We start from the raw sequence: 27,454 nt of genomic DNA, 5'->3' as shown, positions 1-27,454 counted from the left end.
TAATCATTAACCGTGCAGCATTAGCAAACACTTAAGTTCATTCACATGAATGCTCTCTTTTCATTTGAGCTACTAGTCACTGTATGGTGGCACCGGCTCATTTGTAAAGTATTTCTGCCTAGTCTGAGGATGAATATTTAAACTTTAATATCACGTTAATTACACGCGTTAACACTTAGCAACCCCCTTTCTGAAAACCTTTAATCTTCGACTGTAAAGGAACTTCCAATTTAACCCTACTTGCCAGAAGGATGTTGACTGGTACCTGCCTCTCTGGGAATCAGGGGTTAAATCCTACAAGGAAGTAGTGCTGTGGTCATTCACAAAGACTAAAGTCCATGAGAGAAGACAACAGGGAAGTGTTGCCTTGGCTCGCAGCGTAAACTGCTACCAAGCTCGCCCACTGTTTGTTTTCTGTCGGACCTGCTTGTTGGTGGAGACGCTACTGAGAACGTGTCGCTGGGCTGCGTCTCCTCAGCTGTATCACCGAAAAATGGACAAAGAATTATGGAGAAGGGACTCGAGAAATCGGCAGTATGAGCACTTTGAGGGTGCGTCTGCGGATCTTTCTGTCCGTCTGTCTGTCTGTCTGTCTTTATGCATGGGTTCAACTTTAAGTTATGTTTTGTCCTCCCCTAATCACTACAGGTTCTGATTACTCCAGGGTCCAACATTCCCTAAGGGCCCGGCGGCCGTTAACCCGACCGTCCAATCAGAATGAGGTGTCTCCTCAGTGGGACTGGGGCTCGGCTCCTGCCGCGGCGAGTGACGGAGGTGAAGACGAGCCGGCCCAGGAGGTCAGGTGCAGCACTCTGCCCATGTCGCTGAAGAGGGCTCTGAGGTACGGAACCTTGGCCTGCAGTCGCTGGTGCATTCTCACATATGACTGAAAGGAAGTTTAAGTCTATCGTCTCGTAAAGTCAGTTTGCTTTTGACATGCGTGCTGAATTTCACTTGCGTCCACATCTGGTTCTCTCAACTAATGGAGTAGCGGATTAAAAAGAATCCTTAAACTGCAGCAGATTAAATCTACACTTATTTGTTTGCGTAGCAGTTCTCAAAACTAAGTCACGAGACGATTAACAGACCCCCCCTCGTCGTAAAAAGAGAAATAACCAACTTTACATGCGTGAAGCAGGTCCAGCTCACGCTCTCATGTACCCAGTCTTTTTCCCACCAAGAGCAACTACTCAGATGGCTTGGCAAGAGAAAAAAAACAACAACCCTCCAGCCGGTCCAGGTTCCCAATTAAGTTTTACTTTATTACTATTGGGCAAGCTCCTGTTTGTGATAATACAGAAAATACCCCCATTAGGAGGCCCGGAGCCCTGGTGTAACACCCTGACATCAAGAGCCAGCGCACCACAGTGGTCATAAATTCAAAGAATGAGAGAAATAAGACCGGATGAAAACAAGGTAATGAAAACAAGATGCTGATGTGGAAGACAAGAGACAGAAAACCATTGGGTTCAACTCTGCAAAGTCCCTCCTCGTGGGGGCGCGTTTCAGAGGAGGTCAGCTGACCAAAGATCTTCAGGCAAGGGGTTCAAGAGGTCTGAGAGGTCAGCAGAGAGGGCAGCAGGAGGAGGTAGCAGGATGTTACTGTCAGAGCTGAGCTCTTAAGGTGTGAGTCAGTCTGCAATGTGGCTTTGAAAGTCATTATTCACGTTGCGAAATCAATACTTTCCCTCCCTGCTGTGGTGGAGCTTGAATAGAAGAGGGCCCGTCAGCCGTCCTGCAGCAGAACTTTGGATGAGCTGCAGACAGGAAATGGCCTTATGATTAAGTCCAGAGCACAGCGGGTTGCCAGAATGGGTTCGAGATGACACAACGGCATCGCTGATCACTTCAAGATCTGCACAGTTTGTTCAGAGCGTGGTGACTGTGCAGGTCAAAACTTGACAATTTGCTGACCTTCCCATCTCTGTCTGAGCAATAATTACAGGGAATGAGCCAGCCCATATGACTGCTGGGATTATGGCAATATAGGCAAATATGCCAAAATCTTAAACTATCCCTTTAAAGCCAGGTGCAGAAGATGCGTGTGCCGGTGGTTTCCAGCCAGCAGTCTTGGAGACGGAAAAAGGCCAGAACTCTGCGCAGAATCAGAGAGACGGTCCAACAGTCTCTGCATTTCTTCACTCTGTGGGGCAGAACTTTGCAAAAGATTGGTGGTAAATATGCATTTCAAAAAAATAAAAAAAAACATTATTGTCAGAGGAAACTGTTGATTCTGCGACATTTGATGACCGTCTTGATTGTATTTTTTTTGCGTTTCTTGTGATTGGATGGTTCTTCTACCCAACAGGGAACTTTGGAGGCGGCGTCCAGTCCTTCTTCCTCTTCCTGCGATTCCTGGTGCTGCTCAATTTAGTGACCTCTCTGCTGATCGCTGCCTTCGTCCTGGTGCCCAGCATCATCTTCAACTCGTCATCATCTTCAGCTTCGACCTCAGCGGGCCTCCCTGTTAACAGCTTTCCGAATGCTTCTGGTATTGGCTTCCACAGTCAAACACTGTGTTTCAGCGATTCATCAGGTTGCTTCTTCAATGTGAGCGTTTCTCGCCCCGTCGAGCGTAAAGTCACACAGGGCCGGCGCTCACGCTGTGATGCAGCAGTTTCCAGGCAACAGTCTGCGCCCCATTCCTCGGCTGACGCTGCTCTGTCTCTGCAGCCGAGGTGCTCCCCTCAGACATAAAGAGGATGGAATTATCACTGGTGCATGAGATGAGGCTGCATTCAGAACGTTATTTAAGTCATCAAGCACTCTGAGGATTGTCTGGAAGTAGAAAACCATCAAATGGAGCTTGACCAGAACCAGTTTTACTGCCTATGATCCAGCCCCAAAATATCTACAGTTTATTAATCCCCCCCATTTGGGGGAATAACAATAATGTTATGGTAGATTAATAATTGAATTATAGCTGTTTGAGGAATCCAGATTTATCCAAATGACGCTGCGGGGGTGAGACTTTCCTGCTGTAGCAGTGAGTCACCACTGCAGGTTTTATTTTGGCACCTTCCTCTTGAAAACATCAACGTTTATCGCAAAGATTAACGAAACGCATACCAGTGTTCTCTCATCTCTGGGAATCCAATGCAAAAGTCACACTAAGTGCTGCCTGCGTTGTGTTTTACAGGTCTGGCGGAATGCCTGAAATATGACCCCAACCCTCCAAGTCTGGTGGCTTTCTATAACTACTTCCTCGACCTCCTGTCAGGAACGGTGAGCCAAACCACATTCAGTATTAACGCCTGTTTCATGCCAAACATTGTGATGAGGTGCTTCCGCATGCATATGACCAAGACTGTAGGAGTATTTTTCTTTTTTTACGAGGTTATCAATCAAACTTGCCAGTGTTTTGAAAGCTGCCATGGTTGTGTTGTTCCTTTTACGTCCATGTTCACTTCTCAGTCATTAATAAGTCATTTATTGATTAGAGATAAAAGTATCAATAGCACGTTTACTTCAGTAAGTTATAAGGCTGCAGCTTATAAACCCGAAGACTATGGCTTGACTTCTCTTCAGGGAAATTACACCCACTATCATACTTTGTTGTTTTTGTTGTTGTTGTTGTGGTTGTTAGTCGACCCTTCTGTGCCTCTGCTCAGGGTTTCATGGCGTTTACGTACCTGTTTTATGGCTACTACCACAACACGATGGTGGTGGAGGACAGCACCATCTCGTACAGCATCCCGCTGGCCTACATTTTCACCATCGCTTTCTACTTTGTCTTTTGTTTCATAGGCATCGTGGCGCGGTCAGTCCCTCATTATCTAATATTTGTTTTTCCAGAGTATTTGTGTTTTCCACCCATTCGAGAGAGATCAAAACAGCATGTAAGAGCCCGCTTCCTCTTTCTCCTCCTCTCTTAAACAGCATGGGTGCCACAGCTCGGGTGGTTGTAGCAACCGGAGGCAGCGCTGCTCGCAACTACAGCATGACAGTGTTCACCGGCTGGGACTACGGCAGCATGGATCAGACTGCGACCATACTGAAGCAGAAAAACATCCACTATCAGCTGCAGGTCAGGGGGCAGCGGGGCTCCTCAGCATGACGCAGGGCAGTTTGGAGACTCTCAGACGACTCACGGACTCTCTTTCTGACAGGTGGATCTGGAAGAGCAGCGGCTAAAGGAAAAGGCAGCTGCTCTGACTCTGCGTCAGAAAGTTGTCTTATACTCCCTCCGGGTTCTTATGTTTCTTCTGTCTATGACGCTCATTGGAGTGGCCCTCTACTGCATCGTCTTGGCTTCAAACTTCAGCCAGGTGAGTGTCGCGAAGGCCGTGTCGTGAAGGCCGTGTGGCGACGCGTTTGGCGAATTTAGTCTGACAATGTTGGACGGTTTCATCCTGAAACAGGAAAACAAAGATCAGACAGGATTTCTGGGTCTGATTTACGAGTACCTGCCTTCCATTGTCATCACGGCTGGAAACTTTGTGGTGCCAGCGCTGGGGGACCAGATCGCCCTGGTGGAGCGCTACTCGCCCAGTACCACCATCATATTGGCACTTTTAAGGTTTGCACTGCTGCTTGGCTGATAGCGATCGCGAAAAGAAAATGATAAGGCTGCATGTACAGAGAGCACTGCGGTCTCATTTCAACAGACACTTCATCGGGCACAAATTATTTTCTATCTCACTTGTAGATCTGTAGTCCTCCGTCTGGTGAGTCTGGTTGTCCTCCTCTTGACACTGTGGCGACAAATCACCTGCAACGGTGACATCAACAGCGAAAACTGCAAACTGTGCCAATACAACCATCAACTTTACCCGGTAATTATGCTGACAACGTTGATTGAATTATTTTTTTTATTCAGATATTGGATACATTTAAATTAATTATTAATTCAGTATTTCCAAATTCATCAAATCTAAACGTGTATCATCATTCAAAATATTTTAAGTGCAAACTCAGTTTCAGTCAAGAAATAACATAAACTACATAGCGTAGCCACGGGAAAGCTAATCTCTTGTACTTTGTCTCTCACACACCTGCACCACTGAAAACATCTGCTAATCCATCTTTTCATTTTGATTATTTTAGTCGACTTTAATTTTCAAAGTCACATGGTAAAATTCTAACAGCATAGAACTATTTCAGGCCACCCCCAACCCACTGTCACGGCACCCAAGGGTGCCACGGTTCTCACTTTGAGAACCTATGCACTAAATTAAGACACAAATGGCTGAATCGTCGTGTGCATGCACTCTTAAAAAAAACTTTAACTTCTAAATGTAAGCAAGTGTGTGGTTAGAGGAAAAATACTGACCATAGAAAAACCTGCTTTGTCATTCTTGTGGGGTCTCACAGTGCTGGGAAACACGCATTGGCCAGGAGATGTTCAAGCTGACGCTGTTTGACCTCCTCATCAACGTGGCCGTGCTGGTCCTGGTGGAATTCCCCCGCAGGTACGGACAACTGTGCCACCACATCACATTGGAAGTGAATGCACTGCATGACAGCGTTATGTTTTTTGTTTTTTTTTCACTTCAGAATGCTGGTGGACAACGTGTCCAACAAGCTGGTTCAGTCATTTGGTCGGCAGGAGTTTGAGGTTCCCTCCAATGTGCTGGGGCTGGTTTACGGTCAGACTGTGGTTTGGATGGGGGCCTTGTTTTGCCCTCTGCTGCCCCTCATCAACGTTGCCAAGTTTATCATCCTGTTTTACATCAAGAAGGTGACTCATCTCGTTTTAACATCAGTAACTTACATGGCAGAGATTGGTTGGTTTTTTTTCCACTGTTGGATTTTAATTCAACTTATACTTAACACCTCCATTACCACTTTCTTCTTCAGACCACACTCTTTAATAACTGTCGGCCGGCGCCGAAAACGTTTCGCTCCACCTCCTCCACTTTCTTTTTCTTGGTGGTCCTCCTGTGTGGTTGGGGCCTGGCCTTAGCTGTAATGGTTTACAGCATGTCAGAGTGAGCTTTTTAAAAATTTTTTGTACCTCCACACAAAAGAGTTCCATTGCATCTATCAAATAAGTAATTACTAATAGAGGTTAAAATAAAACAAGAGGTTGGAAATGAATAATATGATCCCTGCTGTCCTCTCTCCCAGGATCCGTCCATCGATGAGCTGCGGTCCTTTCCGTTTCTTCCTCTTCATGTGGGCCATTGTTCCAGAGTTTTTCTCCAGCCTCTCTTTAAATACTCAGGAATTTCTGTTTTTCATTGGCTCCCAAGCGTTTTCCATCCCCTTGTTTCTGTTATTCAGGTGAGTGGACTTTCTGCAGAGACGTTAGAATGTTAACGCAGCGCTACACTGATACTTTCGCCATCCAAATGACATATTCAGCCTCTGTGTTACGGCATCACACCACTGCTTCCTTTTGTCTGGCAGTATCATGCTGTGCTACTTCATAGCCTTGGCTTCAGTCTATGGGAACAGTGTTGCCCTGCTGAGACAACAGCTTAAAATGGCAAGTTCATTTAATTTTCTGTCAATGTTTTATTTTCATTCTAATCACGAGCCTTCACTCATTCAGCGCTGAATCTTTGGCTTGCAGGAGGGCCGCGACAAACATTTCCTGGTCAAGCAGATTGGGATGCTGAATAAACACGTGTCAGATGACTCAGCTGAAGAAGAGGACTACGTGTCTTGATAATGGGAACACCACCAAGTTCACAGAAGAAACACTCTGAAATAATTTAAAGACAGAATGTATGCAAATATAAAGGATGTGTCCCGGTTTACTGGTATGGCTGAAGCATTTACCAAACAGCTGATTTAAAGATGTTGTCTTGGGAGAGGGACATCTTTTGTGATGTCAAATCTGTGTTTTAATCCCTGTCTGTCGTACACGCGCATACGGAACACTGTCGTCGTTTATACATCTAAAACTGTTTTCGTTGGTATTCCTTTGTTGTAAATGTGATGACTTAACCATTTCCACACAAAGGGCTGTTTTTTTCCTCACGTGCAAATGGGAAATAAAAGGAAAAATAGCATCATCTGGTGTCAGGTTTTAATACTGCAGTTACCTTTAATGTTTACTTCCGGTTTCAGTCAACTTGTTCCTGTGGTTTGGTGCAGCCACCAAGCAGAGTCTCTCTGTGTGTGTCTCTCTAAAAGAGGTTAGTCAGGATAATTGGGTGTCGTTTTAATGACAACTAGCTAAAAAGGATACGTTTTGATCCAACATGCAGATTGTATCTTTTATATCTCTAGAGTATAGCGTTTAGTTAAGCTAGCGTTAGCCACATGCTAACGTTCGCAAAAAACAACTCATGAATTTCTGTTTTCTTCTTTGTCACCGCCAGGTTCCCCCCCTTTTACAAGCTCGTATTGATCTGATCTTTCATTTAATAGTTTAAAACTAAATTGAGAATCGTTGCCTTGCTCCACTTGCGTTAGCCTGCTCCACTAAGCCAACTGCCTGGGGAAGCCGAATTGAGGCGACGAGATGAACATCCTGCCGAAAAAGAGCTGGCACGTCCGCAACAAGGACAACATCGAGCGCGTGCGGAAGGACGAAGCGGAGGCTGCGGAACAGGAGCGCGAGGCCAAGCGGCGCGTGGAGCGAGCGGAACAAGAGGTGAGCCAAGCACCATCCACCTGTCAGTGTGGCGACAGTGATGAAGAGCAGCGAGGAAGATCTGTGCACGACCCCAACACACACACACACACACACACACACACACACACACACACACACACACACACACACACACACACACACACCCACCCGACTCAGCTCAGCTAACAGTTGGTCCTGACAAGCTTGTTTGCTAGTTTGGTTATTTGTTTGTTCACAGAAGTTGACTCCATGCCACGAATTATTGAATTATATAATTCTCTTGACAAGCCATCAGTGTTTGCAGCTAAAGTTCAAACTGTTGCTGATCAGCCACTTGCACTATTTTATCTCACACACAACTTCCAATTAGGCTTTTTTTTTTTGTTGTAGACAGTGTTTGTGTTGCATTCTGATTCTGACCTTTGTCCCCGTTTAAATGTGCTTATAAACTAATCAATATATGCATCCAATTAGCTTAGTAAGACTGTATGTTGTGGAGTTTTGCTGAGCCTTTACGTTCAACCCCCTCCTGCCCCTTCCAGGCACGCACAGAGTATCTGAGGAAGAAAGCCCAGGGTACTCTTCAGTCAGCCGATGGAGGCCATGAGGATGACGTGGGACAGGGAGAAAGTGGAGCTGTGGAGCATCTCAATCTGTTTCCCCTGGAAGAGTCGGCTCTGAAGAAAGGGAATGAGGAGTATCTTCAAGAAAAGAAAGATGAAAAGGTATTGTTGCCACTTTTCATGTCACTTCGTGCTTGGTGCTTGTCAGGAAGTGAAGCTTCTCAAACACTGATACGCTGGAGCCTCTTGCTTTTATTGAGTTTTGTTTTTGTTAAGCAACAGCATTTGGTCAAAGATGATAAACTGTTTTTTAAGCTAATTGTATCTCTGTCCTTCTCTGTGTATGCAAGACAAGCTTTGATATATGCCGGTTTCACCCGTTTGTGCAGGAGAAACAGGAGCGAGCCATTGGCCTGCTGGTGTCTCTTGGACCCCAGCCGGGGTCAGAGGTCACTCCCTGGTACATGAAGGACGGCCAGGAGAAGGAGAAGGAGGAGGAGGGGAAGGAAGACAAGAAAGACAAGAAAGACAAGGAGAAGAAGAAAGGTCTAAGTGAGGAGGAGAGGAAGAAGAGGGACCACAAGTTGAAGAACCTTTTGGATCCTTTGAATGACATGAAGAAAGCGCTCGCCGTCAAAGAGAAGAACGTCCAGAAGAGCAAGAAGAGCGACGGCAGAGACCGAAGCGCGCACAGGAGCAGTGGACTGAGGTGAGGAAAGCTGTGATTTATTCATGTGTTAAATTAAACAGTTAAGATTTAACTCTGTCCTTCACATTATCTAGACATTTTTAGCCAACATTAAACATTTTAAAACACTTTTGAGATGTGTTGGTAGAAAGGCATTTGTTTTTTCTGTCAATGGTCAAAATGCATTTAAACTGTGTTTCATGCACATTTTTATTCAAATGATTATCAAATATTGTTGTATTTTCAAGTCAGCACGATGACAAATGCGTCTTTGACTTTTGGCTTCTCCAGCTCTATAGAACAGTTGCGTGCAGAGCGCATGCAGAGGGAAGCTGAGGAGAAACGGCGAGCCCGGGCCCTGCTGGAGCGAAGGAGCGGCGGAGCGAAGGAGCCGGAGAGGGAGCTGAATGACAGGGACCGACCGTACAACAGCGCCTACTTCCCAGAACTGGCCCGCAAGCGTCAAAGGCGGGACCGAGACAGCTGGAGAGATGAAATATTAAAATCTTGAACTGTGCTTTATTTGTTGTCGGTGAGCGCGCTCCGTAGCAGATGGCTAATGGAGACACGGTGACCGGTCTGTGTCCAAGTGGAGGAAAAGTGGAGGGTTTGGACGGAGGGTTGCTGTGGAGACCGCACGGACAGAAACAATGTGGATGTTTAATGCGACCTGCTCAAACTGGTGAATGGAGTGGTTCCTTAAGGGGGCAATTTTTATTTATTCATTTTTGCATACAGGTCAGAGGTCAGGTTCAGCAGCAGTTAAATCTGCCCCTGCAGCGTTTCACTCTTCGTCACTTGATCGAGACAGATGGCTTCCTCACAGGAGGGTTCAGAACCCCCCGGCAGGAAACAACTGCCAGCATGACTTGGATTTTCAGTGAGATCATCAAGACGCCGTGTTAGTGACAACCATACTGCTGAGTATTTGTAAAGTTATGAGTCATACACAAAAGACTCCCATCTTAATGTGATGTGTCCCCCTTCTTTGTATAAACTGAAAATATAATCTTGAGTGTTGATTTTTGGCTTTTTTTTTCAATCCACATGAAGTTCCTCATCAAGTCAAATTCTTGTAACGCTGGCTCACCTGCTTTAGAAAAATCTGAACGTTAATGCTGGCCAGACACCTGAAGACAGGATGTCACGGGGGTCGGGTATACCTGCAGCACATTTGCATTTTATTTATAGTGTTTAAAAACATTATTATTATTATTATTATTATTATTATTATTATTATTAGATACTTAGATAAAACCACTGAGCATGTACCAGAGGTGTGTGATAAATAACCATCACTCCAGGCTCAGCCAATTAACACCTTAATATAGATTTATTCTTATGATTTAAATGTAACATTAGATAGTGTTTTTTTTTTTTTTTTTAAGCCAGTGCTGCTCACCATCAACATCCTGTGGGAATATTCACACCCCGCCGCCGCCACCACCACCACCACCACCACCTCCTCCTCCTGTTCTGGATCTTTATGACGATGAAGCCTGACCATGACAATGCGCGCCGAGTGTGTCTGTGACGTAGCAGGCAGCGGAGAAAAACACAGACGGCGCTCCAACCCAGGGAGGGGGTGGTGTGGTGGTGGGGGAGCTCTGCGAAGGAGCGAGAGATGTGTGTATTTATGTAACGTGAGAAATCGCGGGTGGAGGCAGAGCGGAGCGGAGCGGGTGCGCGTGTGCAGCGCGGCAAGTGCGGGGAGCGCACAATAGAGCATCACTCGCGCCGTGTTTAATTGCGGATTAGAGCGAAGAGGAGGGGGGGTGGGAGCGGAGGAGCTAGAGGAACCTGGGGTGGCGGGGAGGGGGGGCAGAGAGGACAACAAGGAAGGAGAGGAGACGCTCTTTATTATCGAGCCGGTGGAGGAGAGCAGGAGGAGGAGGAGGAGAGGACCGCGACCGGAGGGGAGAGGACGTCGCTCGGATGCTGTTGTCGCCAGCGGGACGCGGCGACGATGCGGCCACACTGCTGGTTGACGGTGGTGCTGGCGGTCACCATGTCGTTCTTCAGCCCGGAGAGAGCCCTCGGAGTCCCGCAGAGGGAAGGTGAGCGCGACGGACGGGGATCGGGGTGGAGGAGGAGGAGGAGGAGGTGGAGGAGGTGAAAACCTGTGATGCTGGAGAAAGGATGGGGACGGGGAGGAGGGGGGTGTTGTCATGAAAAAAGGCCTCTACATTGAGGAGGAGGAGGGAGGGGAGGGGGTGCATGATATGATATCAGCCTCCTCGGCGACAATGCGATGGATTATTATTGCGGTGCGAGGCAGACTCGCCATCCTAACAGCAGCGGCGGAGACGGGCTGGGCGCCGTATTTACATGCAGCGAGGAGAATATTTGGGGGTGGAAGGGGGAGGGGTCGATCTCGGGGCCTCACAACGGTGACATTTTTTTTTTTTTTTAAACCTCCGTCTACGCTGTATGATGAGCGGGGCTTAAAAACCGTTGGCCAGCGCTGCGTTATTTCCCGGGACTATAAATAACCTTCGCCAAGGACCGAGAGATCCGTCCGCACAATAACTAGCGCTGGCATCTGTATTTCTCTCTGTGCCCTCCATCTCTCCATCTCCCCCTTCGCTTCTTAAATCGCAAACGTGCAGTCTTTGGCTGCGACCTGCGCTGTGTTTGTGTGCAGTCATTGTGTTGTGTTTTGATTGGAGATGCTGGCACCGGGGGAGGCAGTGATGGCGGTGGTGGTGTGTGTGTTTGTGCGTGTGTGTGTGTGTGCGTGTGTGTGTGTGTGTGTTTGGGGGGGTTGGATGGGTGGCTCCGTGGATCAGGCTCCCATAAGAAGGTTCCTATTTATATGCAGTGCCTGTCTGGACATCTGTCTAGGGAAAGATGAGAGAATAGCTTTGCACTGGAATTGTGCAACAGGACGTGGGGGACACTGTGTGTTTGGCTGGAGGGTCATCCGCGTGGTGTTATAATAAAAAAAATATATAATGATAATAATAAAAAAAAATATGTATCTTTTAAATGTTCTCGATTTCAATGCTCTAAATCTGCAAACGGGCACAATGCAGACAGTTGATTGCAATCAGTGCACCGGGTGTCTTTTCTTCTTGACACCTGAACACAACACAGCACAGACAAGTCTCACACCCTTGACACACTGGCTGTGTTTGTATGCTGCGCACACCGATGCCTGGCATGTGTGAAACACGGAATCATGCTCAGTCTGGGTTGCAACTTTCTTCATATATATATATATATTTTTTTTTTTTTCAATCTTGCAAATAGCAGAATGTCACCTTGTCTTTGAGGGGATTTTTTTTGTCTGTGAACTGCTTTTGCTCCTTTACAATATTCATCAAGTTTCTAAATTATTAAATGCGCTTAGGAATTTATGTATGCTGTGTTTACAGTATCACAGTCTTATGAATGAGTGAGTGTATTTTTAGATTTGTCAGAAGGACATGGACTACAATTGGGAACTGGTTGCACACTGAGGGACGCATGTTGTGCCACATGTTCTCTGTCACCCCTTGTGCTGATCTACCAGGGTTGTTTTCTCAACACATATATATATATATATATATATATATATATATATATATATATATATATATATATATATATATATTTTGATTGTACATTCGATAACCAGAGTTATTTCATCACTACATACCTGTACCAGGGTTCATGAAAAAACTTTTTTTTTCTCAATGTGTTTTTATGTGTCAGATTAGCGTGTGAGTGGTGAGACGCTCCTCTCTCTTGATGCAATGTTTGGCTGCAGTGTCATGAAAGCTCTGGGTAACACCTGAAGGGTATTTAACCAGCCTGCCCTGCCCCTTTTCTTTTCTACAGATGGTTCTCATGCCACAATCGACCACATTGAGGTACAAATATCAAATGTCCCGACTTCCTCCCTCTCTAACCTGAGTAGTAAAACCTGTTTTGATTTCAGCAAGTCTCTTCCAGTTTCCAACCCTTCCCCAGTTAGCGCTCCTGTTTTTCATTTGTTCATTTATGTCACCTGATTGACAACTTAAAGCACTCCTTCCCTGCTTCTGAACTGTGTTTCTCTGAGTGGAATGCCGTTTCTGATACCCTCTCCCCCAAACCCCCCCCCCCCCCCCCGTGCTTCGTTCTTTACCGCAGTTGTATATTATCCCACTATCAAACTTCCAGCTTCTTTTTTCTACTGTTTTTCTACCGATAACCGTTTTGTTTACCTCAAACTTCTTTCCTGCTTTATGCCCTCCCCCCTTCAAATCCCTGGTGCAAGCTATCCATTGGGGTTCTCCACTGTGTCCCACGCCTGCAGCTAATGAAAAAAAAACAAACGCTCCAATGGTCCCCCCCCCCTGAACCAAACAGCAGTGTAACAGGATTTCACACTTTTCTGATTCAGTGAAGTGTCTCTTTTCCTTCTCACTGACTCAAACTATTCAGTCTGCCCCACCTGTAGATGCAAAACAGCACCTGGAGTTCCCGCATTCATCGCCTGCCTTGTGTCTCCTCCCTGTCTTCCTCGCAGTTTCTCAGTCCAGGGCTGCACCCCTCTCTCCTCCGCCCTACGTCGTCATCCTCATCTCTTGCTCGGGGCTTGTCTCTTTTGTCCTGCTGCTCCTGACCTGCCTGTGCTGTAAGAGAGGAGGAGTGGGATTCAATGTAAGTCTTAAACATGTAAGAGATTCGTTCACCTCTCCCCTTTTTCTCCTCACACCCATTTGGTTACGCCACCCTGTTTTCGTTACGTTTCTTTTTTCTCCTTCAAAATTAGCCTGACTCGACAAGCTAAATATAATTTGAAAGTAGTCAACAGCTCCAGTTTATTGAAGTGGAAATAGTCAATAATTATCCCACCGTCTAATCTCAAGCCATCAGTGACCCAGTGCATTGACAGGAAGATGATGTTGTCATCAGTTTAGAATCCTTGTTTTCTTGGCTTGTTGCTTGAATTAAGGTATAAAGTATTTTTAACCCTCGTGGTTTTTTGTTGTTGTTGATCATCCAGGAATTTGACAACGCAGATGGGGAGGACTGCTCTGGAGGTTCCAGCCCCATCCAGGAGGACAGCCTGTCATCATGTCCTTCCCTCCCGGAGGTCTACACCCTGCCGGTCAGAGACAGGCCCAACAGTTCTGCCCTGCAGGACGGAGCAGGTAACAACCTCAGAGCAGCTCTCCTGTTCCGGTACAGAACCTCCCTCCGCTTAGCAGCGGAGCCTGAGTGTTTCCCACCGGGTCGTCGTCCTCAGGGTCTGTTGCCTGAGTCGCTGATGTGGATCCAGCAAAGGACTCAAACTGAGTGTTCAACCACATATTGGATTTCACCAGAGTGGAAACTATGATGGGAGAAAATTGTGCATCTGCGCTGGGAGCAGGACAAATTGGCTTTTGCTCACTGCGCTTATTGTTATTTCATTTGGATGTTTGAGCTTCACTGTGCGCGTAATGATGGTGTGCGTGAGTGTATGCATGCCCACCGTGCTAGTGCCTGTGTGTTCTTGTGTTACCAACGTAAAAAAAATCAGCATAACTGTCTTAGTGCCACGTGTAATCATACAAGATTGCCACCTTCTTTTTTCTGATCCAACTCAAATAATTCGGGTTTCTATTCTAGTCATTAATGAGTTGCAGGTACCAAATTCATAAATGTATCTATCTGAAGATCTTAAAGGCTGTGCCTTTTTAATCAGAATGTCACTGATTTAAGGAAATTGTAGCTCAGAATTTATTGCATTATATTGTTATATCCCCATATCTGAACCTTATTGCGTTTGAGGTTACAGTTGTCTCTTACAGATCATGAATTCAAAGGTGTCATTTTCTCCGGTGACAGAGAGTCATAAAAGATCCAATGCTGTCACTGTGTGTGATTGTGAGCCTTCTTCTTTTCACAGACTCCAAAAGTCAGTGCTTCAAACGACACACTTTGAACTACCTTCAAGAGATTGGGAATGGCTGGTTCGGGAAGGTAACATGCATCCCTCTCTTCCCTTCAGACATAGCTGTTTTTCTGTGTACGTCCTTAATGTCAAGGGTGGACAATCTGTCATTGGTGGACAGGGGTTCATGTTCATGCTTGTCAATGTTTCTCAGGTGATCCTGGCTGAGGTTCTGTGTGACTGCAGCTCGTCTCAGGCAGTGGTGAAGGAGCTTCGTGTCAGCGCCAGCCCTCTGGAGCAGAGAAAGTTCTTGGCTGAGTCTGAGCCATACAGGTTGGATACAAATTACATATAACACATCAAAAAAAAACCAAAAAACCCAGAAATAATCTATGTTGTAAATATAAAATCTATAATTAATCTATTTTACTGTCTCCTCTTTCTTTCTGCCAGCAGAAGTCTTAAACATCCCAACATCCTGCAGTGTCTGGGCCAGTGCAGTGAGAGCATCCCCTTCCTCCTAGTGATGGAGTTCTGCCAACTGGTTAGTAAAATCACACCACTTCTTATTGGGTTAGGATTATTTTATGGGAAAGTTGCCTCTAATCATTGACATGCCTACTGGCTTGGCACATTCCAAGTATTTTTATTTGTTTTGTGTTGCTTATTGAACTTGTTTTTGTGTGGAGGTAACAAAATAATCCAGGGTCTTTGAAATCCATCTTGAATCTCTATAATCAGTTTGTTCTGCACTCAAATCACTGGCTGGTTAAAAAAACACTCCATGAATAGGCAAGAAAGGACATAAGCAGATCAATTACTGCAACGAAGCTTGGGAAGACAAACAATAGTTAGTTGCCACTATCCCACTTGATGAAGTCTCTAATTGTCCTCTCCTCGTGTATATTTTTCATCCTCTTCATCCCAGCCTCATTTTGTTTCCTTAACTTTCCTGAAGTACTAATGACCAATACAAAGGTTGAGAGTTTCACCAATTCCCCAGCTAGCTTTTAACTACCCAATGAAATGAATCATTCAATGCAGATGTCACAAACACCGTCCTTGTCTGTTTGTTGGTTGTTTGTGAACACTGCTTTCAAAATGTTGTCATTGTAATTCCCTGCCTGCGTTATTGTGGTCATCGTCCAACAGGGTGACCTGAAGAGGTATCTGAGGGCCCAGCGGAAGTCAGATGGCATGACCCCTGACCTGCCAACTCGGGACCTTTTGACTCTGCAGCGAATGGCTTTTGAGATCACGTCTGGCCTGCTTCATCTTCATGAAAACAACTACATCCACAGGTCAGTCACCCCGTGACCTAAAAGCTCAACAAAGCTCTAGTCCTCAGCAGGAACGATTGTATCTATCAGTTCATGGTCTTTTTTTAAAGGTGTGTTCTAATCTCTGCAGTGATTTGGCTCTAAGAAACTGCCTGCTGACCTCAGATCTCACTGTCAGAATCGGCGACTACGGCCTTTCACACAACCATTACAAGGTACGTGGGTCTGTATTTTTTCACTATAAACACTTCCTTATTAGCATGTGAGCAACTGTCCAACCCTGTTCCCAGTGACCACGTCTCTCCTTAACTTCACCAAAGCTTCTTCCTTATAAAAAGGCTTCATGTAAATGATGGAGATAAAGACAAATAATAAAAACTATGTCACTTTAAAGGAGGACTATTACTTGACTCCAGACAAGCTATGGATCCCATTGAGATGGATTGCACCTGAGCTGCTGGAGGAGTATCGAGGATCTCTCATTGTCACTGACCAAACCAAGACCAGCAATGTGTGGTATGTCTTTAAGCCTTCAACTGTTTGAACAGATTAATGCAAAATCTTCATTGTCAACATGCTGGGCTGCTTATGGTGAAGTTGATATGGTTTGTTAGTTTCCAGGGGCGATGCAAAAACCTGCTATAAGCTATATATTTAATTCTGTATATATACAAGGTAATCATGTTGATTAACAATGTTTGGAGTTTGAAACCGTTATCAAACCAATACAGCCAGCGTTTTACACAACCAAGACTCTTACTATTAGGGGGTGGAAATGAAAGAACATCAACTAAAGTGCAATCCAACCCGGAGGCTTCAACGATACAAAATCCAATTTGATCTTTTGTTGAATGAAGCAAAAAAGAGAACAATTTGTGCAAAGAAACAGCAATTTGCTGTCACAGAAAATAATGGCTTTAAAGAATACTGGTTAAAAAAAAGGAAAAACCCAACACTAGAATGTCTTTTAATCTTGATATCTGCTGATTAGACCTTTTAGGTCAACTTGTCAGGTCATGACATGGCATTCTTATCTTATTCTCTATTTCCAGGTCTTTGGGAGTGGTTATCTGGGAGCTGTTTGAGTTTGGCTCTCAGCCCCACAGACACCTGAGTGACGACGAGGTACTGACATTTGTCATCAGGGAGAGACAGATCACCCTGGCCCAGCCAAGACTCAAACTCTCCCATGCAGACTACTGGTCAGTGCATTGCACAGAAAAGACGATAGTGTCGATGAGCGTTTGCCCTTTCTCTGTCTTTCCATTCACCTCTTCTGGTTTTCTCTGACCTACAGGTATGAGATCATGCAGTCATGCTGGCTTCCTCCATCTCAGCGCCCTTCAGTAGCAGAGGTATTTCTCCTCCTTTCCTCCCTCCTGGCAGCGGAACGAGGGATGGCAAGAGGAAGCGTTGGCGAAGAAGATGAAGAGGACGAGGAGTATGAGGAGGGCAGAGGAAGGAGAGGGGAGAGTGAGGAGTCGTTTGAAAGACGCTGGGATTTACTCCGTCCATCTGCCTTTCAGACTGCAATTAATGAGCGGCAGAGGGAAAGAGACTACATCAGGGATGAAAGAAACAACTCGTACCCGCTTCTTGATCCCGTTGGGAACTGTACCACCCCATCCTCATCAGAATTAGATGATATTCTGACAGTTACTGAAACTAGCAAAGGATTGAACTTTGAGTATTTTTGGGAGAAGGCTCATGCCAGGCGAGGTTACAAGCCTCTTCCTCCACCTCAGCCAATACCAACTGTCAACAGCAACCATAGACAGTCCTTGGACACCCCCACCGTGGTCCCTGTGATAAGTGCACGGAGCCCCTCCCTGGCCAGCGAATACTACATCAGGCTAGAGGAGCACACGCCTCAGGACAAGTCGCCAACACTCAAAGGGAAGGCTCATTCTTCCTATAGGTCCGATTCCAAATGTATGGGAGACATGGAGCTGGTGGAGATTCGCAGTGGCATGTTGGGAAAAGAACGTGTTCCTTACTGTTCTTCTGACACATGTGGAAAGGGTCTCCAGATCATCAAATCGAGCGAGATTCAACTCCAGGTGCCCAACACAGGCCTGGCCGAGTTCAGAGACTCATCGAGCAGAGTAACTGACTTCTCAGTCGTTGACTTAGGCGACGATGATGAGGAGGACAGGAAAAAGAGCAGCGAGGCAGATAAGAAATCTTCATGTTCCCAAGCTCCAGTCCTTCCTCCCAAGCCTCGCTCCATGTCCATGTCGTCAGCCAATCACCTTCACTCACGTCCCCTCCCTGCCCCGCCGCTTGCCTACAGAGGTCTGCCTCACTACAGTGTCACCGGGAAAATTGAAACTGACCCCCATCACATGAGCAGCTGCCCGACTTCCACCTTTGAGCACCTGGGGCTCCACCGGACACGACAGGCCCTGCCGCCGTCCCCCTCCTTGTCTCCCTCCCTACCCCCGTCCAGCCATCCAATTTATCCCCAGCCTCCTCAAATGTGCCCTCCGCCACTACCTCCTCACTGCAAACCACAGAAAGGTGGTTCTATCTACAATACAGCAGACGCATATTCAAAATACAATAAGCTGCAGACACAGAAATCCAGCAGAGACCCTCTTTCCTGTGACTTGACTGACAGGGAAAATAGCACTAGGCACTCAGTGTCGTCGCACAATTCCAAGGAAACGTCTCACTCTCGTGTCAAAGACTTTGAGTCCCCCATTCGGCGGGAAAACCCTTTACGGCCGATTTATCGCAGTTTCCCCCGCCCTGAGCATACAAAACCCCAGCTGGACAGACAGTCTTCATCTAGTCCCACCTACTCTGATGAGGATGACTCTCCCTTCATGTCCCCTGAGAGAGTCGGTGGCGGTACAACTATCGCTCACTCCAGCCTCTCTGAAGATGCAGATCCGGCCTGTGCAGATCTCTTCTCTCGAGGAATGAAAAGGACTCAGTCACGCCTGGACACCATCCTCCCCACTATTTGGAAAGAGGATGCTGAACTACAGGCGGAACGTGTGGCTGCTGCCAAGAAGTCCCCCATGCATCTGTTTCTGACGGAGATCTCCAGCGTGACTGGGTCCAGTGAGGGCAAGTCAGAGATCCTTTGGGAAGTAGACAAGGAAGAGAAAAGAGATGGAGAAAGATGGGGAAACTTTGTATTGCCCAACAAAGGAATGCGCCGCTCTCAGTCACTGATCACAGAGCTGGGGTCGTCCGGACAGTCATGGGGCCAAGAGAAAAGCAACACCAAAACAGAGCCGGTTGAGGATAATACAGTCACAAAAGAATCCTTCCAGGGAGAGCTTTTCCTCACAGAGATCGACACAGGAGAGATGGTTTCCAATCTTGAGAAAGGATCAGAAAATGATTCTGTTAAGTACCTCTACCCTTCAGGATCCAGATTGCGGCCCTACGTCTGTGCCCCAGGCCTTCCCTCTTACACTGAGGCTGAGGAAGCCTATTCGAAGGGTATACGGAGATCCAGATCTCTACTTGCTGAAATCAGCATCGGGAAGCAAGAGTCTGAATCTCAGCCGACTGAGAAGGAGCCTCAAAGAACAGAGATGACGAGGGAGGAGTTCCTAAAGGAGATTCAATCAGCAGAGACCTTTCTGACAGAGATCATTTCAAGACAAAATGCTGCCACTAACAAAAAGGAAGCAGATCTGTCTCATACTCCTACTCCACTGTCTCCTGAATATGAGTCCATATGCATTGACCCAAACCATCCCCATGCCCAGACCATCACTTTTCAATCAGGGGTAAAAGGCAGCGATGATAAGCAGACTGAGGCCATCTATGCCCAAGTGACAAAACGTGCAAAAAAGAGTGAAATAAAGGTTTCTATGAAGCCTGAGATCCCGATACTTCACATAGGATCAAATAAGCAACATTTTAAAGTGGAAGGGCCAGAGATAAATGCTGACCTCTGCCAGTCTGGTCAGTTTGTGTTTTCAGAGATAATGCCCAAAAATGGTCTTCTTCACAACCAGAGAGAAGTGGAGGATTGTTCAGATGGTCCGGCCTTACCTGCTAGAGGACCACAATTAGATATTTTGGAAGACCTTCCTTTGGAGTCTTCTGAAAACACTAAGGAAACCAAAACTGTGCAACAGCCTGGGAACAAATTGCAAAGTACCAACATCACAGGCAATGGTGAGTTCATCAAAGACCAGCAGACCCACAATACTGAGAAGGAAGGACAGACATGTGAAAAAGCAGATGATAGAGATCAGTATCCCAACATTGGAGATTTGGGTAGGAATTGTCATCAGACCAAAGCAGATAATTTCCTTGACAAATTTAAAAATCTGCCTCCTCAAAATAATGATGAAATCTTGGCTGACACGAAAGGACAGAGTTTACCACAACATGGTGAGAATCATGAAGAAACTAACTGTCACATGGCTCAAAAGGTGCCCATTACTGCTGGCACGCCAAGCACTCCGGAGTGGGATCCATCATCCGACGCCTCAATTGTCACTCCCACCGACTCCGTTCTGTCGCCTATGACTTCCAGCTCAGCTGACTGTCTCACACCCAGTGACTCATGGCAGAGTGGTGGCGGTGGGGTGGGAAATGGCGGGTGGCGAGCCCTTGGAAATGAAACGCCTCATCGAGACTCTGCCTATTTCTCTGACAGCGACTGGGAGGGGGACGGGATGAGCAGGAGGAGCAGCGATGGACTCATGTCCTCCAGGCCTAGCAGTGGTCGAGGAGGGGAGAGGGGGACGTTGACAGGGATAGAGGAGAAAACTGAGGAGGAGGGAGAGATGGGCGAAAAGAGCCCTTTAGGAAATATCGGACGTGTTTCAGTCAAAAAAAGTGACAGTGAGGAAGAAAAGGCAACTGACATGGGGCAGGATACAAGTATCAGTATGCTGAAGGAAATTCTACCAGAAAGTGACACCACTCTCTTTGGTGATGACAGGGTTCTACTAAACAAAGGACTGGTACCGACACAGAGAGATGACTCTGGCATTTTCCCAAGTGAGACCAAAAAAACCTCACTGCTCTGTGATGATCTGGAGACAAAAGACTGTGTCGACTTGATCGATAAGTTGCTCTTAAATTTAGATGAAGACCAACTAAAAGGGCTCCAGAGTCGTGGTGGCTACCAAATAGACAACCACCTCACAGATGGCATCATCTCCCAAATTTCAGAATGCAACTTACAAGACTCTGTAGAGAATGATTTGAATGTGCATTTCAAGATGAATGCTGACACAAACATTATCATCAAGTCAGAGGATTGTGGGCAGATCAACAACAGTGGCATCAGTTCTACACAAAAGGACAGTGAGCTCTCTGCACTTAATTCCCTCATATGTGAAAATTACACAAGGCCATCTCCCCCTTTGTCACAGAGTGTGAACAGTGTATCGAGATCATCCCAATTTAATACTCTTCAACTGAATGATGCCAAATTCTGCGATGAAGCATTGTCTTCAGCAAAGTCGAGTGATGAAGCAATCAGCAGTCCGATTGGTCCATCTTGGACCCAGACTGGTCCAGAAGAGGCGGAGAGGAATGAAGGTAGATCCGATATTGATCACAATGAGCTGGGTCTGAGGAACTTGTGCTGTCCTGATGGTAGCGAGGACAATAAAGTGACGGCAAAGACAGAGACGCAGCTGGTCGCCTCAGAACTGAGAAATGCATTGAAGGAAAAATCACCCCTGAGAGGAGCTTCAAGTCCCGCAGACCCTTCAAACAACACAGATACAGACGCCTGTGAGGGTTTGGATGTGAAAACTAAGGAACTATGGATTGCTTTGGAGGAGGATGAAGGATCCAACGCAGTCAGGGGAGAATTTGACTGCCACCGTTTCGCAAAGGCAGCTGAGTTGCACCTGTGGCCAGATGAAAATGACCAGTGGGCCTCTCCTGAGAGAAAGTGCAGAGACTCTGAATTGAAATCCGAGTTTTTTCCTGGGTTCAGCAACAAGGCTTGGGAGTTTGGGGAGAGGCTCATCGTGGGGCAAGAGTTCTGGGAGAATGAAGAGAATGATGAACTGGCAGGAAGTGAACCTCACCCTGATGTCCTTGGAGGAAGTGGGGAGGAAAGCTGGAATGATGAAAAACAAGGACTCACCGGTAACCTTGCGATGACGCAAAAGTGGGACACTAAGCATGGTGATTGCCAAATTGCAGTGCAAGAGGGCAATGTACAACAAGAGGAAAACAATGAGAACCTTGAGGACACTGGCAGCATTCATTTAAAAAGGGAGGTCCCAGATTTTGAAGTAGAGAATAAAGAAACCCCAGAGTCAGAGGCATCGGAGCGAGGAGAAATTTTGCCTCAGTGGGAGACGGTTCACGGTCTGGCTGACTCCACAGAGACGCAGGAGAATCAAAATTTTAATAGCTGGCCTCTGAACGACCTCAGCAAGGTCCAAATAGAGGAGCAGACTTCAGCTGAGGATGTTCCCAAATGGACCAGCTCTGAGGTGGAAAACAACACAAGTGTTAGTTTAGAAAACACATGCATCTCGGTCTGCGTCAGTCAAGCCACTGTGAACATTTCAGAGCAGGAAAATGCTGAATCATGTCTGGATTCAGTGGCTGCTGTGCCGTGCATGAAAGAGAAGGAAAGCATTTTAAATGAGGAGGTGGAATGTAAAGATGCGTCCCTAACGTCCAACCAGGTCTCTTGTTCTGCCAAATGTGATAGGCAGGTGAAGGCACAGCAGGCATTTGAGCAGGTAGACAACTTCAGCTCGGTAGATTTTCCCAGCCCTCCACCAAGCGTAGACTTGGATGTACAAGACGACAAACTGGAGAGTTTAGATGACTCTTTCCCGAGTCCGCCACCCTCTGTTGTGGAGGAAGAGGAGTCGACTTGTCACATTGATCTAGAAGACTTCAGTGTCAGCGCTGAGACAGAAGCCATTTTCCCAGATCACAACACAGATGCCTCTGAGCCACTCGCTGTAACTCAAAGTATCGGGATCTCAGCCAATCTGAACCTTCCCACTGTGCAAGTAACACCAGCCGACGACGGTCACCTTATTCCCTGCCATGAAGAGCATGATGGGGGAGGCGGTCTTCTTCAGAGCACATCATCCGATACCACATCTTCCCCCCAAGTTCCTGTCAATAACCTGCCAGAGTTACTCATTTCTGAGTGGAAAGATTTGGATGAAGAGTGCCTGGAGGACTTTGAAAAACTGGAACAGTTGTGCTGCATATCTGGGGATGAGGAGGAGTCTCTGGGTGACCTTTTCCTGGGGAACCTGGAACTTTTGGAGTCTCTAAAGAAAACACCTGATCAAAAAGGCGTTGATGAAGGCGATGGTGATTTGGGTGAAATGGACGAACCCTCCGACCCTGATAACAGTAGGATGGATTTAAAAGAGGATAGCATCACTGGAAACTCCGATGAAATGGCAGAGTTTGCATCGTATGTGATCCTGGAACATCAGGACCAAGTGCCACATCAAGAGGAGAACAACGATGGACAAAGATCTCCAGTCCAAACGGTTGATGTCAAAGACCACGGATCTCTTTCCAAGATGACCACAAAGAATGGCCTTATGATGCAGGTGAATGTGCTTTTCTCATTAACATAAAGTCTTTTTTTATTATTGATCAAATATTTTTTTTGAAACATTAGTTTCGCCATAAATGATTTTATTTTGTCACTGCAGGTGTGTGAGGAGAGGTTGCAGTTCTCCCTCAGTGAAAATGTGAACACAAACGTGCTTTGGGGAAACACCGTGAAAGACACAGTCACCCTGCGGCCCTGGGGGGAGCAAATTGCAGAGAACAGCACGGAGGAGGCAACGGTGGAGGAGCAAGAAGAGGAGAAAGGGTAGGACATATAGGGGAGAACTGAGTTCAATCAAAGTTTATTGAAAATGTTTATCCAAGTCAATCCACAAGCATGTTTTTATAGGATCTGTCAGATTGGAACTGCACTGTTGCTGCTTCAATTAGCAAAAAATCAGCTAATATTTGTATTACTACCTTTCCTGTTGCTTTGATAAGTGCACAGAACTTGGTCACAAGTTTTAAGTGTTTTTTTTAAACCATTGCGTCCATGTCCTTGTTTGAATGTGTTTGCTGTAGCCACACTGAGCAGCAGAGTTCCCCTGTTACCGAGCCCAACACCGAGTCTGATGAATCAAAATCTGAGCCGCTCACTGTGATCCAACAAGCGGAGCTGACCAGTCCTCAGCCCACTGCAGCCACCGCCAACCCCGCAATGAAAGGTACTTTTGTTCTACTTGGTTGTGATGTCTATAATAAAGTATACTCTTTGATTTGTGTAAGTGCTTTGATTTTTTTCAACCAATCTCTTCCCTCCTCTTGTCTATTAAAGCAAAGCTTGCCCGTCTGTCCCTTGCCCTCCCTCCACTGGCACTAACCCTTCCCCCAACTGGGAAGGGATTCGGTGACGGTGCGATCGGAAATCGGATAGGGAGGCGGAGAGCTCTGTCACCTGGGAGTGACCCCGACGAGGAGGAGGAGGACGAGCAAGAGGACGAGAGTCTGCGCAGGGTGATTGTTGTCACAGAAACAGACGTGGACAAGCGAATTGGTCTGAGGAGTTTGTTGAAATCACCCAAGGAACCGATGGACAGGGAGCGGGACCGAGGAAGAAACGTCTCCTTCTTTGACGACGTCACAATATATCTTTTTGATCAGGTATCACTCTCAATGTCTGTTATCAGAGTAAATGCTAGATGTAGATAAAAAAAAAAAAAAAACAACAACAAAAAACTCACACCGCTGTTTTGTTACAACAGGAAACTCCAACCAATGAGTTGAGCTCTTCAGCACCTACTATTCCAGCCCCAGTGTCCATCAAAAGAACCAAGCTGGAATTGCGTGGTAAGTCTGGGAGCATCACATGAATAAATTCCCTTTAATATGATGCAAAGACGAAAACCTTAACCTCTAGATCTACTCAGTTTTTACAATTTCTAATCCACTAGATTTATATTTTTCAATGCAATGTAATCTCTTTCAGCTAAAGTCCCAACTACGGACAGCACCTTCTCACTCTTTGCTCTATGATGCGTTTCATGCAGACTGGCTGCTAGAATAAGAATGTGCTAAACATGACTATGTCCCATCAATAAATTACTCTAACATTCTCTCCTTACTGCCACCTGGAGAATGATGTCATAAAAAAAAAAAAAATCTGATCCTAGCTCATCTTCAAAGTGTAAAATGGAAAACATGCCATTCAGCCATTCCCTTTTGCAAATACGCAGGCAGAATTAATCTCCTATAATCATCCCCCTTGACACCGTGGAGCTGAGCAGTGGCATAAATCCCACGTTCAACAATGCAAGCCTAAGCTGTGTTGGCCAGCACATTTTCAAATTCTCTCTTGACTTCCTCGCTCCGGCTGTGGTTAAACTCATCGACTCAGTTTTTCACAGAATGTTGGCAAGCTTGGGCTCAGAATACCTCCGGGCTGTTCGCACATACAGGGAAACAGCGATTCTAAAACTAGATGTCGTCATGAGCTTTTGTAGCCTTTTTTACAAGTGAAACTTCAAAGACTGCAGACAAGAGACTGTCTTCACCCCGGACTATTTTTAACTGAAAACTGTTTTGTAACTGCTGTATTAATAGATATAGATTATTGCTGAATTTTCTGATAGGAGCTGGTTTGTTTCTAATATGCTGTTTTGTGCGTGAATGCTACACAAGCTTCTGTGCGTCGGTCGTAATAAGAACATCAACGACACGTTTCATGACTCAGACAAATCTGAGTTGTGAAACCTATTTTCCGAAAAAAAAAAAGTAAATGTACAGAATGACATTTTCATGCACATGTTGAGATTTTGCACTCTCTTATCCAATTTCTTGATAGATTGTAATTTAACAGTCATCCTGTGAGTTTAGCGAAAATCCGAATTGTGACAGATATTTTCTGGAAAAAAAAATCAATCAAATTGATATTGTGTATTTTGTGGCTATTTTTCTCCATTTTCTGTATACAGTATGTTATATTATATTTTATATTACATTATGAATATAATAACATTTTGCCAGTTTGGGGCAAATCTGAGTGGTGACCCCTACTTGCAGGAAAAAAAAAGAATATAGGTGTATCATTTGGCACTAAAATCAAATCAAATGTTTTTTGTTTTTTTAAAGCTGAAGTTGCTCTTAATGGTAATATTCTGTTTTGTTTAAAATGTTCTGCAGGGCCAAACATCAAGAGCAAAGAATCCAAACGTAAAGAGGATTTTTCAGTCAAATCAAGGTCGCCTGTGGGGGCCAACCCAGTGACATCATCACGTTTTACTGTCAGCCCTGCCAACGACCCCCACCTGGTGTGATGACGTCACTGTGGGAAATCGTCAGAGAACAACCAGCCGTCAACCAGAGGCTATTTTTTTACTGAATACGCACCTGAAATAATGAGACTCCCATTCAAAAAAGCTGGACACATTACAGGTTTTACCAGCGACAGGATTTTGTATGATGGGGTAACTGCGCTCCTGCCTGCCTTCATTTACAAAATTTATTATTAGCTTTGGGCAAACAAAAGGCTTTGTAAGGGGCAGCATGTGCTCGGAGTGGAGCCTGGAGCTTTGTAAAATCTGAAACAGACTTGACAGCTATGCACTGGGAGTCTTGCTGTGTACCAGCTTAACTTTTTTCTGAATCATTTTCTTGTATTTTTCCTCAGATGTGTGGGAGGAAAGTTTCTTTTTTTGTCTTCGATCGGTCCGTGTAAAAGGTTAGGATGCCACTTTGCTCTTCATTTCAACTTTTTCTCATTGCAGTCGGTTGCTCTTGTAGGCAGCAGTTTGGAACACAACTTGCTTGACTCCTATATTCAACAGTACGCATTTGCATTTGTACAAAGATCATAATACAAGTGTATACAGTATCATTTTAGGTCTTAGACTGCACGAAAACTGAAACAAGCTATGCTTCTTTACACTGTCAGTTCTTAAAGGACTCTAATAGGTTAAAATTATTTTTAACTATTATTTTACTTATGACAGTTTTCATGCAATATTTATTTATTATTTATCTGGTTATTTATTAACTTATTTATTGATCAGTTCAATTATTTTCCTTTAATGAACTTAAATAGAATTAGGGACAGAATGCATTTAGGTTGTACCTTCTCTAAGATCTTCATAACAGATGAATCAAAATATTTTCCCAAGGGTCTTAATTGCTAAAGAAGTATTTTGTATAATTTTATTTGTTAATATATGCCAATCTGTATGGATCTACGTCCTGTAATGTGTTATTATTTTTGCAGCGTCTTTGGACTTTTAGCTGTTCTCTGTCATTCTTTTTTTTTTTTTTTTTTACCTTGTTTTTTTGACTGTTAATGTAGCTTAGCATGAAGAATCAAAACATTTCATCAGTAAATAACTCCATTTGTTTGTGTGAGTTAATTTAACCAGGTTTCTACTGATAACAGTCCATTATGCAGTCAAAGGTCACTTAGTTCATTGATTTAGTCTGTTTAAGTGTTGGTTTACAGCCGTATCGTTTAAAGAGTGGGTTTGGAGGGTTTATGTATAAACAAGGGGAAATAAAAATCTTGAAAAAGTGACACTCTTGTTCCCTGTT

The 27,454-nt window shown here is 45.3% G+C and overlaps 3 protein-coding genes and 1 long non-coding RNA gene across 6 annotated transcripts; 3 read left to right on the top strand and 1 right to left on the bottom strand.

Annotated features, from left to right (window-relative positions):
- The first annotated feature begins 93 nt into the window (after positions 1-93).
- On the top strand, positions 94-6,959 carry tmc4 (transmembrane channel-like 4). The gene is made up of 16 exons (XM_076040905.1): positions 94-551; positions 649-841; positions 2,026-2,174; positions 2,309-2,458; positions 3,140-3,225; positions 3,612-3,760; positions 3,880-4,027; positions 4,110-4,268; positions 4,362-4,519; positions 4,649-4,775; positions 5,314-5,411; positions 5,497-5,680; positions 5,800-5,930; positions 6,070-6,225; positions 6,352-6,430; positions 6,518-6,959. Exons 1-16 carry the CDS (start codon positions 494-496, stop codon positions 6,611-6,613), a joined length of 2,121 nt encoding a protein of 706 aa, XP_075897020.1. The 5' UTR covers positions 94-493; the 3' UTR covers positions 6,614-6,959.
- Positions 1,242-2,438, bottom strand: LOC142898125 (uncharacterized). Its single transcript, XR_012928537.1, has 2 exons — positions 2,302-2,438; positions 1,242-2,156 (listed from the first exon to the last, which is right to left on the bottom strand). It is a non-coding gene; the product is annotated as an uncharacterized LOC142898125 (long non-coding RNA).
- A 33-nt stretch (positions 6,960-6,992) lies between the features above and the next one.
- On the top strand, positions 6,993-9,794 carry leng1 (leukocyte receptor cluster (LRC) member 1). 2 transcript variants are annotated; one of them, XM_076040891.1, is made up of 5 exons: positions 6,993-7,085; positions 7,366-7,546; positions 8,071-8,253; positions 8,481-8,800; positions 9,071-9,794. In XM_076040891.1, exons 2-5 carry the CDS (start codon positions 7,415-7,417, stop codon positions 9,288-9,290), a joined length of 855 nt encoding a protein of 284 aa, XP_075897006.1. In that variant the 5' UTR covers positions 6,993-7,085; positions 7,366-7,414; the 3' UTR covers positions 9,291-9,794. The 2 variants fall into 2 exon arrangements, with proteins under 2 accessions (XP_075897006.1, XP_075897005.1); XM_076040890.1 differs by having other exon boundaries at positions 7,015-7,085; positions 7,272-7,546.
- Positions 9,795-10,702: 908 nt separating this feature from the next.
- Positions 10,703-27,253, top strand: lmtk3 (lemur tyrosine kinase 3). 2 transcript variants are annotated; one of them, XM_076040816.1, is made up of 16 exons: positions 10,703-10,836; positions 13,275-13,408; positions 13,755-13,902; positions 14,643-14,716; positions 14,842-14,960; positions 15,084-15,171; positions 15,780-15,928; positions 16,038-16,122; positions 16,302-16,423; positions 16,960-17,109; positions 17,205-23,439; positions 23,545-23,708; positions 23,966-24,108; positions 24,219-24,544; positions 24,646-24,730; positions 26,063-27,253. In XM_076040816.1, exons 1-16 carry the CDS (start codon positions 10,746-10,748, stop codon positions 26,194-26,196), a joined length of 8,247 nt encoding a protein of 2,748 aa, XP_075896931.1. In that variant the 5' UTR covers positions 10,703-10,745; the 3' UTR covers positions 26,197-27,253. The 2 variants fall into 2 exon arrangements, with proteins under 2 accessions (XP_075896931.1, XP_075896930.1); XM_076040815.1 differs by having other exon boundaries at positions 13,275-13,423.
- Positions 27,254-27,454: the final 201 nt, after the last annotated feature.

This window comes from Nelusetta ayraudi, unplaced genomic scaffold (assembly GCF_046127955.1).
Source record: "Nelusetta ayraudi isolate G7.1 ecotype Tasmania unplaced genomic scaffold, CSIRO-AGI_Nayr_v1 ptg000063l, whole genome shotgun sequence".
Lineage (NCBI taxonomy): Eukaryota > Metazoa > Chordata > Actinopteri > Tetraodontiformes > Monacanthidae > Nelusetta > Nelusetta ayraudi.
The sequence above is the reverse complement of the archived record's forward strand: the minus strand, read 5'-3'. Positions and strand labels throughout refer to the sequence as shown.